The following is a 14,146-nucleotide window of genomic DNA, read 5'->3' on the forward strand; positions in this document are numbered from 1 at the left end:
GCCCCCACCCACTCAATAACTCTAAACTCCTTCTATATATATCTTCACTGTCAGACACCAAGCTGGGTTTTTGTGAACAGAGATGGCAGCCGTGGGTCTGTTTCTTTTTGTTTTTTTTCCCCCCATTTGATAGCTGTTTTTGCTTTGTCCTTGGCATTGGGTTCAAGACAGCAAAACAAATTATTGTTACTGAAGAGTTTTGCAATAGGCTCTCTAAAAACATAAACATTACCTTTTTCCATTGTCCTGGAATTGAACAATCACTGTTTATACAAGTCAGTTCTGAAAATACAATGGCAAGTGACATTTTTCCACCAAATATCATGAACAACAAAAAATATATTTCACCCTCCATCTGATTTGTTCAGCTTATCAAATGAAATAACTGGTTTGTTTTCTTTTAAGCATCGTACCAACATTCACTGATTTCAATATTGTTGAAGTTTTACAAAGACATAAATATAGTAGGATATACAATACAGTAAAAAATACAAAATAAACTTGATATAGTTTTTTTTAAATGATAAATCACCAGAGGCAAACCCAGAAAACGGATCTTTGACACTAGGCAAAAACACTAGTAGAATTACCCCCTGAGGTCAAATGATAATAGGATAGCCATGTCTCAAACCATACCTTAGTCTCCAGATTGTACACTACTTCCAAGTCATTCAGAAGTAGCGTACTTCTTAGAGGTCTACAGGCAAAATATGGGTGTCCTATGTGAGACGCAGTCAATGTGTATTATGTGAGTGCACTAGTTTGGGTGTAATTGCTATATTATCTGGACTGCAAGACATCACGCTAAGGAAAACTTGAAGGCACAAATATCCGAGGCAGCATATGCCTCAAGAATCAAACAACGCAACAGTTGTGGTGTCAAGGGATAAAAATTAAAAAAGTCAAAGAAAAAGTGAAAGGAAAACAGTTTACACAGTTTCAGGTAAGGTTTAGGTCTGAGAACGACGAGGCAGTGAATCAAGTTAAGGCCAATTTACGCAAAATAGTCCAATCAGAACGCTCCAACAGTTAAAATGATGTTAGACCTGACCAATCACACAGGTTTCCTAAATAATATGAGAGTTTTTAATATCATAACTCTTCTCTATTTTGTCATAGTCTGGCCCGCTACATAGATATTTCTTCTCAAGGTTAAGTCAATTATATTAAACAATGCTTTTTTTGCTCTTATTTCAGAGGTTGTTATTATGCACAATAATGTATAAATGTATGTTACAAGTAATATACATGGGCTTCAGTCAATAATATCTCAGTAAGGAGTACATCCAAGCATTCAGGGTGAGGACTTTGGCTTTGAAAGGTTAGTCTACATATGCACAAATATGAAACACACATAGAAAAACGCACCATAGAAAAAAAGCACAAGTACATGGAAAATAAAAGGAACACCAGAAATGGACTAAATGGCTCACACACTGATCTCATGTTACTCATGGCCATTCGCTCTCACACGACCATTTCCTCACAGGAAAAAAAAAAAAAAAATTCAAGTTTCACCTTTTCACACCCCTCACATGTTATCTGTGTATGTACTTGACCAATCACAGACTGTTTTGTTCAGGGTAAAGAAAAGGAACAAGAAACACAAGAGAGGAACAAAAATTGGGATTTGGAGGGTTTCAAGGGGTAAAGTTCAAGTTTATCATTCCTCATGTGCAAGTCAATATAAAAATGCTACAACTCGTACGACGCGCTTGTCAACAAGACAGGTTCAGGACAAGCCAAGTCCCCTGTAGAGTTTGCTAAATAAAAGGGGGCTTGGAAATTGGCAGGATAGCTTGCTCAATCAATGAGTGATGCAGTACACAGTCGCCATCCTCTACATTTTTTCTCTCCAGCCCACCAGCTCTCCCTCCGTCTATCCATTCATTCAAGTGAAGGAGGGGCAACTATGGAAGTCTGCATCACTACATCAAAACAAGATCTCCATCCTTCATCTCTTCCCTCTGGAGGAGACATCTCTCTCTCTTCCACTTTGCACGCTGTTCCTCATGCTTCGATTCCAACGACTGCCACTTGGGTTGGCTATCCCATCCATATCTCCTTCCCTCTGTGTCTCTCTCACTCGCTGTCAGTCTCTAGGTCTGAGTCAGACCACTGCACTGGGCTCAGTTTCCCATGGCGCTGGGCATACTCAATGACTGCCATGTAGCAGAAGTAGTACTGGTCCCAGGTCTGGATGCTGAAAGCCCTCTGTGTACGCATCCGCCGTACTGTCTGACGAACATCGACTGTGCCGATGTCTTCGAGCCGGGACAGGCAGATGTCCAGTGTACAGAACGTGCCTACACAAGGATTGGGGAGGAAGATAAAGATGGAGAGGGAGAAACAGCAGGATGGAGAAGGAGGAAAGAGTCAGACAGGTACTTTCACTCAAAATCCTCCACACCACTCCACTGACCACTTCATTTTACTACAAATCTAAAATATTTGGTAGATTACAATAAAGCATCAGTGACACAGGTACAATAATATCCACTGATAGCTATATATGCTTAGTGGCCACTTTTCTTGGTACATCAGGCAAGTACAGGGTAGGACACTGTTTTGCCTCCAGAACTGCATGAATTCTTCACAGCATGGAATCAACAAAAAACCTGCCACAGAGAACCTTGATCCATGCTGACTCAAGTTGTGTTCACACAACCCATATAAATTTGAAAACATATATTATATATATGTATGGGTTTTATATATATATATATATATATATATATATATATATATATATATATATATATATATATATATATATATATATATATAAATAAACACTATAAAATATATAAAATATATATATATTTTTTTCTTTTGGGAGGGGGGGGTTCTGCTTTATTAGACAGTCACAGTGGAGAGATACAGGAAAGACAGGGAAGCCACAATGAGTCCGGACTGGATCTGAACCCAGTCTGCTGTGGCTTGGTATTGTGTGGGAAAGTGCTCTACACAGTGAGCCACTGGAGTGGCCCAATTTGACAAACATATTTGTGTCTGTTAGTTTCCATCCACACTTAGCCTGCTAATGCAAGTAAGCAGGATTCTTGGATAGTAGCTGAAACTTAGCTGAATGTATGAAGTCAAAGCGTACTCCCCGCATCAAAGTTATCAAATAAAATTGAGATAAGCAAGCCAGACTTCTTTGTTTAAACAATGAAATTCCACAGGTCCTACAAAGTACTTTACAAATACAAGTACTTATATTAAAGGTTGTCTAGCGGCTGACTGTGATCACTTGACACTTTAAAATATCAAAAATATTAATTTTTCATGGTTGAAAATGCTATGTTAGTGTGGACTAGGGGCAAAAAGAAAGGGAAAACAGACATTTTTTTCGCAGCACAATCATGTTTCATCTCATCCCAAATGTACTAAATCTGGTTTAGATCTAGAGACTATACAGTCTATCAGGGTAAACTAAAGTTTCTGTCATCTTCCTGAAACCTTGATCTTGAAACAACGAGCGCTTGGAGAGTGCATTATCGTGCTGGAAAAATAAACACAAAGGGTAAACTGTGGCCATGAGGGGGCACACATACTAAACCTTTCGATTCACTGAGGCTTTAGTGAGCCCTAAACATCACCACCAGCCCGGGCTGTTGACAGCAGGCAGGGATACATGGATTCAGCATACTGCAACTCCAACTGGAATTCATTGGGACAGACAAAATTTTTCTTCCCTTCTAAGGATCTTTTTTTTTTTCTCAGCTGACATGAGTAAAACCAGTATTTCTCTCTACTTATGTGGTCCATCTATTTCAAGGTTAACCATTATAAAATATAACGTTATACGATGCTCTTTTGCATACCACTGTTATTTGCATATTTCTGGCCTTCCTCTTGAATGAGTCTTGCCATTTGCCTCTGACACAGAAAACATTCCATATACCATACCATACCAAGTGGTGTCTTGCCCATTCTGTCTTGTTGCCAACCAGTCATTCAACCTTTAAACCCTGCCTGCATGCTTTATACATGTCATGTACAGTCATGTAACACAAAAACTTCAGTTAAAGGCTGACTCCCAATTAAATGCAAAGTCTCTCTTATTTGCAGAGTAAGACTTCAAATTAGGACAAATTAACACTGATCCCTACTCCACCACTTGTTGACTAACTAAGAAGCACAGCACCTGCCAGCGAAAAGCTCCTTTATCTGGGCAACAGAAGTGGGTTTTCCTTCTCATTTCTCCGGGACAGAGTCAGCACACCGGCTAAGGTAATGGTATGATTTAGAGGTTATAATCCTCATACTGAACCCTATCGAGCTCAGATTATATAATTACTCAGGTATGAAGGTATGAAGGTTCTGTGTTACATACAGCTGGCAAGCAGGACACCACGGTTACACGCTGCCAGAGTGTGGGTCTGATGTGTGTAATAAAGTGAAACAGCTACAGGGGAGAAGAAAAAAAGCTAGTTTTGGGAGGCTTTAAAAGATATTTTTTCCAATATCCTAACATTCCGGTAACTTTTGATTATGTTTTCTAGTTTTTGTGCCAAGGGAAATACAGGCAGGTCTCAATTAAGTGCAGGTCCCAGATACAGACCAGTTGCCTTTGACAATTAAAGCAAATAGAAATCTGGGCCACTAAATGACATTTACTGTGTGGTGGCCATAAGGTGTATAAATCAAACTACATCTGAACAAAAGCTGAAGCATATGATTCAAGTTAATCTTGTGGCAATTTCATGGCAAAATACTGAGTTTGTGTTTACCTGTGCGGCCGATGCCGGCACTGCAATGAACGACCACAGGGGGGCCCCCTGGAGGCCCCGTCCAACTGGGGTCCAGGCTCTGGACTGCTGCCTCCTGCCTCTGAAGTACATGCTCACGGAAATCCAACATGGCCGACGCACTCTTGGGCACACCAAAGTCTGGCCAGCTGACGTAGAGGTAGTGACACACCTCCCGCCTCTCACCAGTCTGAACCAAGGGTAGAAATTAAGATAGAAAATAAGATTGGACGATGGGGGATGTTTCAGGAAGCATACCCAGTTTAGACACACCAAGGACATGTGTGAATTATGCACACACAAGCAGTGGAGACACGGAGCAATAATGTCACTAGAATTCTCCTCATTATCTCACTTTCGAGCAAAGAGGTGGAACTAATCAGTGAAATCACCTGGTGGAGTTTTTGGTTAGAATGAAAACCTGCAGCCTCTTGGCTCACTTAGGCACATGGTCGCCTGCCCCTGTGTTAGCTGCTTCCCCTCCTTAGAAACCTTTGCTATATCTGGCAAATTTTCAGTATGGACACTACCACACATGCTCCTCTCTGCTACAGTAGTTCCCTTACAATACATTTTGACTTATGATCTTGTCAAAGGTCAAACTAAGGCAACAAAAGCCAGACTCCAAAACTTGATCGGTGTCAGATACTCTGCTGGAGCAATGACACTGGAAGAAATAGTACTTGAAAGCGGATACTAAGCGCAGATCGGTGGATTGCTGTGTCTATCATTGTTTTGCTAAACGTCAAGAGGACTAGATCCCTTTTGGAGCTGAAGGGATTCCTTTGTCTCTCTGTCTCCCTCTAAAACCATTTACCACAATCTATAGCCTCAACATCATGTAAGATAAATCTGACTAGGAATTTAAACACTTGCAAAGCCATCAAAGGCCATGCGCTGTTGCATGATGTGCCTCACCTGTGTGTTGTAGAGCTCAAGATGGGAGAGTTTGAAGTCCTGGAACACCTGGATGTGTGTGTTCCTGACCAAAAAGTATCCGTGCTGCTCAGTCCTGCCCTCCTCAAGAGGCCAGTACTGACCACACTTCACACGGCCACGCTCCACCACCCTGAAGCATACACAGAATTAGATAAACCCTCCACCTTGTCATTATAATACCATGCATATGACATTATTCAATCCACCATTTACATGTACATGACCTACACCATTTGTACCTCTGACACATAAGACACTTTCCTGGAAATAAGGCGGTGACAGAGTCTCACCTGGTGGTCATGACAATGATCAGTACCATCTGTTCCCACACCATGCGCCAGAAGTCAACAAAAGTCTTTGGCAAAGGACCTGGGGAACACAAATTGCCCATCAAACATTGGTAACGTGCGACTGTACCCTAGTGAGAGCCAGGGTATGGTGGGAGTAAGAAACACATATATATATGCATATAGATCAAAAGGAAGGCTCTGTAAAGAAAACATCAGGTCTGTAGTTTGTCAACAGCATGAAGCAGCTCACCCTGAGTAGCGATGTAGGCATTACTCCTCTTGTACCCGTCCATGAAACTGGCATTTATGTAATCTGATGTCTGTGGGACACACAGCACAGGAGAAGTGAGACTGCTTGTTGTGAGGATCTACCGCCCCCTGTAGGAGTACTTGGTTCATTACTTCAAGAAGGGGCCACAGGATGCACTGTCACTATCAGTTATAGCCTTCCTTGACAGTTGCAGACATCCATTTTCAGGCTGATTGCTTAGTTATTGTAAATGGTAAACAAGAATTAGGGAAAATGAATGCTTATCTTGTATTTATTTGCTAATCTTATTACATATCATCACTGTCCAGCAAAACCTTGTATGTCCAGTTTTAGTGTTTTTCATGTCTTAGCTTAATTTGACTATTTACATGGCCCTCTGTGGGCTCTTCTCCTATCCACTTGTAACACTGGACACAAAAGCTAGTATATTTTAAATGATATTACCAAACATTCCAATTCACACCTATCAAATATTGAAGGACACAACAACCAAAATGCCAGGCTTCACATCCCAAAAGAAATGTAAAAAAATTCTGTATTTGTATCCATAAACCAATCATATCAGTGCCAACCAGTCATTACTCAACAGAATATACACAACATATGACAAAAATAGAATTTTTGATGCAAACACAATGCAAACATTTATCAGGTCATGTTAAATCTACACTTTTATGTGTTGAATGAATCTTGGAATAACTGAAACATTAGAAGAACATTAGTTTGATTAATTAATTACTACCTCATCGTCGTCATCACAGAGCTGGCAGAGTCGCACTCGCGATTGGTCCAGACAGAGGACATCACTGTACCTATTCTTTATCTGATTTGACAGCTTCCTGTAAAGGCACAGTTGAGTACAGTTAGAGGTGGCATGACAGATTCAAAGTGAAGGCTGATGTGTTTATCAGTCTCATAATTTTCCTTCACTTACTGTATGTATATAAAACAGAAGAGAAGGGAAAGCAAGCAGTAGAAAAAGACAGAAGTAAGCAAAAAAAGGTGGAAGCAGATGGAGAGAATTTTATGTTGCTGTTTAACTCTTACTTGGAGTAGTCAAAGGTGCCTGATGGTGGCTCCTTGCGGATCTCCTCGTATTCCTGGTAAATCCCTTTCTTCTTCTTCCTCTTCACGTGCTCCACCAGCTCATGCACTGTCATTCCTCCCTGCTCTGGCATGTGAACAGACACCTCCATGCAGGGATCCTCATCCTCAGGACCCCATGAGGAGGACGGGGGTGGGCACTGGGAGGATGGCTGGTGAGGGGGGCGTGGCAAAGACTTCTGGGGCAATGGGGGTAACCCTTCCTCTTCCTCAATTTCTTCATCCTCCAGTACTTCCTCATTCAGAGATCTATTGGCAGAGTCTGTTGTCTTGCCAACCGGCATATCTCTATCACCTTTTTCGTGCAGCGGGGTGTCAGGAGGGGTGTCCGACTGAGGAGGGGGCTGCCGACCACGGCCATTCATGTTAGCATTGGGGCTAGTGCCACTAACAGCCACATTTGCCCCACTCACCGCTGAGCCATTCCAGTGTTGGTGGTTCCCCTGTGGCCTGCTGGGAGCAGAATGTGAGCCCTGCTGGTACTGGCCTTGGCCTCGAGTCCTGCCCTCCACCCCGCAGTGGTTGTGGGGGTTAGCATTGCTATCATCGTAGCAGTTAGAATTAGCCACGGGTAGCTCAGAACCTAGCTGTGTATTTATATGGGTGTGGGACAGTGTAGCGCCCGCGCTAGTGTTGCTGCTCTCCAAGCTGTAGGAGCGCAGCAGACTTCCCACGCAGTCGTGTGTGTCATGCACTTGTGTATCACCAGGGGCAGAGTTTGTGTGTGTGTTGACGCAGGACTGGATCCAGGCCACATGGCTATACTGGGATGTCCCGCCCAGGTGCTCTGGGAGGGAGGAGACTGGGATGTGATTGGCCAACTCATGGGCTTTCACTGTGCACACCTGGCAGGCAACAAAAATGGAAACATTTAATATAGAGCATCCATCTGAAATTAATACCTCAAAGATGAAAGCACAAAAAAGACATTTAAGACAAGACAGATATGTGCTTCCATACAATTATGCATATGAGAATGTCTTTCCTTGATGAACACACAATCATACATACCCTTTCTCTCAGCTTCTCACGCACAAAGAGGCGGAGAACAGCAAAGGGGGCCCGAAACCAAAGAGGCGACGACACAATGAAGACACACTTTAGACGAGCTGGAAATGCACCCTTGGAAGTACAAACATAAAGCCAAAATGAATCTCTAAATTTTAAAAGACATGTAGTTCTAAAACGACATCTCAAGATAGTGCTAAATTACAAGGAAGGAGTTAAATGGAAGAGCAAAAGAAGAGTTCTGTGATTTCATTTTTACCTTGAGCAAGTTCAGGATTTTGACACAGAGCTCATAGTCAAAGTTTCCGTAGCTGGAGTTGGTCATGTCATAAATAAATATGAGGCCGTCTCTCTGAGTTTGCACACTGAGGAGAAAAATAGAATAAGACATTTTAACCAAGGGAAGAGGAACACAAGACAAGTAGGAAGGAAGGAAGGAAGGAAGAGAGAAAGAGGAAAAAATAGAAAAAATAAAAATATGAAGAGGCAGGGAAGAGCAGGTGGAGAGTGACAAATGAGAGAGGGAAGAGAAACAAGTTGATGAGCAGAAAAAGGATAGATCACCTTTCTATGGCTTTGTCCAGCTGATAGATGATGGCCTGCAGCACAGCTTTGTGAGTAGTGATGTCTGGCCGATGAAGACGAGCAGTGAAGAGTGCTAGGGCGGCACCCTTGGCATCACGGCCAGGCTGGAAGGCACATGATAGGTCTGTTACATACGATGCAAATGCCATGTATTGATGACTGCTGAATTAAGGCAGTTCTGATGGTTAACCAGTCAATTAGCCTGTTTAAATAATATTTTGCATTCATTTACAGGATGAATGTGTAAGAATGTTAAAAGTGAACATGTGACATTTAAGGCTATGAGTGAGGTAAAATGACATTATGTAGGCTGCGTTAGTATGTAGAACATTTCCAATATTTCCCGCCCTCTGCCAGGAAACAGCTGAGGCAAAATGAAGAGGACAAGAAACTTGCTTTGGGTTCATTTTATGAGAAAAGATAATGACACTCGGAAACTGTGTGATACAGTGATATAATACAACATGTTGCAACACATTACAAACAAGCACCCAGTCCATCAGGCCAAGCCAAAGAACACACAACAAATGAGCCTCGCCTCATTTTTAACGGGAACAGTGATTCGCACCGTTCTGAGTCACTCAGTGGATCTGTAAAATGACTGACCTAAACATGCCGCCAATAAGCATTGTTGAGGGCAAGGCTTCTGTCAGCTTATGAACTACCTCGAACTAGAGAGCAGCATGCTGGCAATGCGGACAGTAACTGCCTGACATGAAAAGAACTACAAGGACTGCTCACACACACCAAGAGAAGAGCTAGCTACCATTGGGAACGTAGTCTATTATGTGGAATTGGAAATGTAAAATGGGCAGATTGTGTGAGACACTTCTTACATTAAAAAAAAAAAAAGGATATACATTCTAATCTGGTTAATGACAGCAAATTGACGGTTCTTAAAACCTGTGTTATGCACATCCCTAATCCACATATATGTCAAGAATAAAAAACAAGTCAAAGGTAAGTGTCTCATTTTTTTTCTGCCTCTGATCCATTTAATATCGACTGCCAGTAGCAAGCCACAATCCAATATTTTCATCATTTTTTTTTTTGTGAAACAATTTATTAATCTGAACTGATTGAATTAATTGACCTGATCTCAAATCAGTAAAACTATAAACATGGGAATTTGAGCTTGATATAAATATCTATCTATAAATATATGCCCCATGAATTATTTGCATTTCAGACATTACAGATAACTGGTGAGCTGCTTCCTGTCTGCAATTTAAAACAGTTCCACACCGCAGATACAACAGCATGAAGGGTGTAAGTAGTGAGGGTTATTGTCTGTCTATAGCGCTTTTTTTTTTTTTTTTTTTTTTTTTTTAACAAAAACTTGCATAAATGGAGTGGAAATAAAATAAATAAACTGAAATATGATTGGATGTCATGTAGCCAATACTGATCAATCAAAACACAACTTGATTGGTTCTGATTCTGATCTTTGATATCGGTTTAGAACATCTGTCACATTGTCACACTCATAAAGACACAAACAAACCCACATACATAGATGCTGACAAACGCACGACACTCCTCTTTGATAAATTGCTTGTGTGTCTGGTTTGTGTTTATCAACGTGTATAACTGTGAAAAGACAAATTCCAATTACCTTGTGTAACACAGTTCTCAAAATTTAATTATCGTTGTGTTTTTTTTACCACTCACCAGGACAGTGAACTTTCCACTCAACAGCTCAGAGCGTAAGGGCTCCTCGTCAGGATTGATGTTGAAGATGCCCTCTTTGATTCTTGTGTTCTGATTTGATACATCGCGGCAAGGAGAGGAGAGAAGGGGCAAATACTTAGCCAAAATGAAATTAGCATAATTTAGGCACTGAACACCCTCCAAAGTAACTGGCATCCTTAATAAATATTAATCTAAAAATCAGTAATAATAAATAAAAATCAGTTACATCCTGTGCTCCAAAACCTAGTTTTGAATAGTTTACCTCTAACAGGAATGTGAGATTGTACTCACAAAGGCTAATGAATTCCTCCAGAAGTTATTATCAAACTGATCAGTATGGTACTGATTAGTTGTATCACATTTTAACATGTAAAATATCCATTACACACATAGTTGTGACTGTATAATAGTTTAAATATTAATGTCCACCCCACAAAAATATACTCACACCAGCCTTAGAATTTTACCAATTGTGAAGAGTAACATTACTTTTACCAATTAAAATATAGCAAATTCATTGAACATTTATGTTCTCTCTGTTCTCTCTCCACACAAAATTGGTAAACTAAAACTGCACCGTTGTAATAATTTCATAAATGCTACACTGTGCCCCTAACATCTTATTTCTAAAGTAAATTTTCATTATTAATGCTGAAAGAGTCGACGAGTACAATTGTGAGAATTAGTGCATATTACAGTGAAATGCACTGAGCAGCCATAACTACCGTTTACACTTGAATGCATGTGAGTTCAGGTATACGGTAAATCAGGTCTTGCTGTGATGTAGCACTGAATCTTCGAGGATTAGGTCAGCATAAAGCCATAAGTGTACAACCCCCACAGTGAATACACCTCAAGAGGGAGACAGAAGTTAGAAGACAGAAGTTCACTGACAGAGATACAAGTAGCTTAAAAAAATATTTTAAAAAGCCTTTACATTGTAGCCATTAGGTTAACATACACATACACACACACACGCACACACACTGTCAACCACTGCAGTATATGCTCAGTGACGGATAGAAGTAGTATACAGCTGGCACGGAGCACTGTCACTAATCACAGTAATGCTGTACCTTGTATGCTTGGAAGAGGTCGATGGCTCTGGAGACGTCAAACTTGCGGGCCATAAGGAACTTGACAGCTGTAGGCTCGGAGACAAGACCAGCACTGTGGGGCTGCTCCCTGCTCCGCACCTCACTCAGGAACTCCTCCACTGCCTGGAAGAGAGACAGGAGAGAGGGGAGAAAGGTTAAGGAACAAAAGCAAAGTCTGAAAAGGAGATTGGAAAATGTACATTTGGATAGAGAGGGAGTAAGCAAAGGAAGACAAACTACAATGATAGGAGGACATTAAAAGAGCAGAGCAATAGGCAACAGGGACAAAGATATGATGGGAGGACAACCGACATAATTGGGGAAAGCACACACAAAGCTGTCATCTCCTTTAACTCTGTAGCTCTCTGCCTGCAATGGTTAGAATAATGTGAGATATGAATAATAAAACACTGTCCCCTTAACAGATGCAGGTACCCATGTGCCAAGTGACAAAATTCACCCACTTGTTTTAGAACAAGTGGGTTTTATCAGTCCACCTAACCTAACCAGGTTTTGCTCAGCTGTGTGGGAAAAAAAAACAAAAAAACAAACATGACTTAGGTCGCTGAAGAAAGTGGATAAGAAGAGAAAACGTATTAATTCATCCTAAAATGTCAGTGATCATTCTTATACCAGCATCTCTATATCATCATCTAATGGTGATGCCCAAAAGAGTCTTATATGGGTTGGGTATTTATTTAGCCACATCGGTAAAATGAACACGACAAAATATCTGACTGTTCCAGCCTGTTCTGTCAGTCAGGACTGCCTGCTATATTTTGACAGGAGACACAGTCAAATCGCTAAGTGTTCACACTCCAGTTAAAGAAACAGGCAACATGCGCCGCTGTGTTTTCAATAAAAACAGGCGCAGGGCCAAACTGAACTCTGGTATAAACATTAAATCGCACCATTACTTCATATATAGTTTGGGTAATGGTCGATGTATTTTGCCAGCAATTGGCAGCTCGATCACAGTTGCTGGCCTGGGAGACGATTGCTCTCATGCAACAAGTCCCTGATTACAATTAAAAAAAAAAAAAAAAAAAAAATAGACGAGTAACATCAAGCAGGACGATTAATTTCGGTCACTCGATTACTGGTGTCTGTACTGTGATCTGTCGATGAACAAAATGGTGAAAACATTACTCGTGTCTAAGGTCCTTATTTAGCTCACTGGCCGGTTAACTGTTAACGCCTGATGCCAGTGACTAAGGCGAGGATAAAATGAAGCTGTCATCGGAAGCTCTGCACGACATTTGATGTTTGCTATCAATGTCAAGCCCATCCCCTTTACTGGAGAGTGATGGCAACAATGCTAGGAACTAGGGGACCAGTTCTGTGAATTCTCGGCCGTAAATTTGATAGGCAGGACACCGCTAGCTAACCAGCTCACAACACTCACGTTATAAGACGAGGATCCTGCCAGTAACGGTCCATCTTCCAGTGTCACGGCTCATAATCGCCAACGATCATTAACGCAATCCGCGGTTCATCATTATTAAGCTTCAAAAATTACCCAAAACGTAATTGTTAATACTGGCAAGATAGCTGCCGAGCTAAGTCACTGCAAGCCAACAATAGCCATCTAGCATTTGCTAGGAGGAGCTAGGTTACATGTGGTAGCTAGCAAGCTAAGGCTAGCGGTACAGGGACTAGTCACATTGGGTTAGCTAGCGCCAGACAACAAGGCAACACTAACTTAACGGTACTTAACAGCGATGAAATGAATCTGGGTACCGCTCATAAAGGTTAACTAGGTTGGAAGTAATCGGGGCACACGGCCAATACACTGCCGTACAACCCTGCCTAGCTTTCTAGCAAACGCCATCACGCTGAAGGCAGCTAACACTCACGCTAACTGCTGTCAGTCACACAGGAATCGGTCGACAACGGGCCAGGGCTGTTTACTGGACTGTACCGCCCCCGGGAGCCACCGCCGGTCCGAAAATATGTGACGAAAACGCACCGACAAGAGAAGCAAAGAAGGCGACGGCTGTACACCTTAAACATGACAAGGAGGTTAAAGAAAATCCGTCAAGACAGCCTTACCAGCTCCTCCTGAGTTGTCAGGGCTTCCGCCATCTTGAAGCCTCCGCAACGTCGCAACGGGCGCGCCCACTAGCCGCTCGCTCACGCCCTACAGCCGGGACAGAAGCCCCGCCCCGCCAGCCCACACTGCTCACCATTCATCCCCTCATCTGCCCTGCCTCTGGCTCCTTCACTGGAGTAAATTCAAGTCAGAGTACATGTTGCATACTTTTTTTTTTCATCAGAAAAATCTGTAAATATAGCGCAGTATAAAAAATAAGACAAAATAAATTACGATGAGAACAACAAATAAAATGTTGAGAAAAGAAAGAGAAAGAAAGAAAGAGAAAAAAGCTTCAGGGTCTGCAAACAAAT

At 41.7% G+C, this 14,146-nt stretch overlaps 1 protein-coding gene across 2 annotated transcripts; it reads right to left on the reverse strand.

Annotated features, from left to right (window-relative positions):
* Positions 1–43: 43 nt before the first annotated feature.
* ptpn9b (protein tyrosine phosphatase non-receptor type 9b) lies at positions 44–13,825 on the reverse strand. 2 transcript variants are annotated; one of them, XM_030060024.1, is made up of 13 exons: positions 13,793–13,825; positions 11,720–11,863; positions 10,623–10,712; positions 8,931–9,055; positions 8,626–8,731; positions 8,370–8,480; positions 7,302–8,203; positions 6,997–7,093; positions 6,234–6,303; positions 5,984–6,062; positions 5,673–5,823; positions 4,737–4,944; positions 44–2,306 (listed from the first exon to the last, which is right to left on the reverse strand). In XM_030060024.1, exons 1-13 carry the CDS (start codon positions 13,823–13,825, stop codon positions 2,083–2,085), a joined length of 2,340 nt encoding a protein of 779 aa, XP_029915884.1. In that variant the 3' UTR covers positions 44–2,082. The 2 variants fall into 2 exon arrangements, with proteins under 2 accessions (XP_029915884.1, XP_029915968.1); XM_030060108.1 differs by lacking the exon at positions 13,793–13,825 and adding an exon at positions 13,597–13,782 and having other exon boundaries at positions 2,083–2,306.
* Between the last annotated feature and the right edge of the window lie 321 nt (positions 13,826–14,146).

This window comes from Myripristis murdjan, chromosome 1 (assembly GCF_902150065.1).
Source record: "Myripristis murdjan chromosome 1, fMyrMur1.1, whole genome shotgun sequence".
NCBI lineage: Eukaryota > Metazoa > Chordata > Actinopteri > Holocentriformes > Holocentridae > Myripristis > Myripristis murdjan.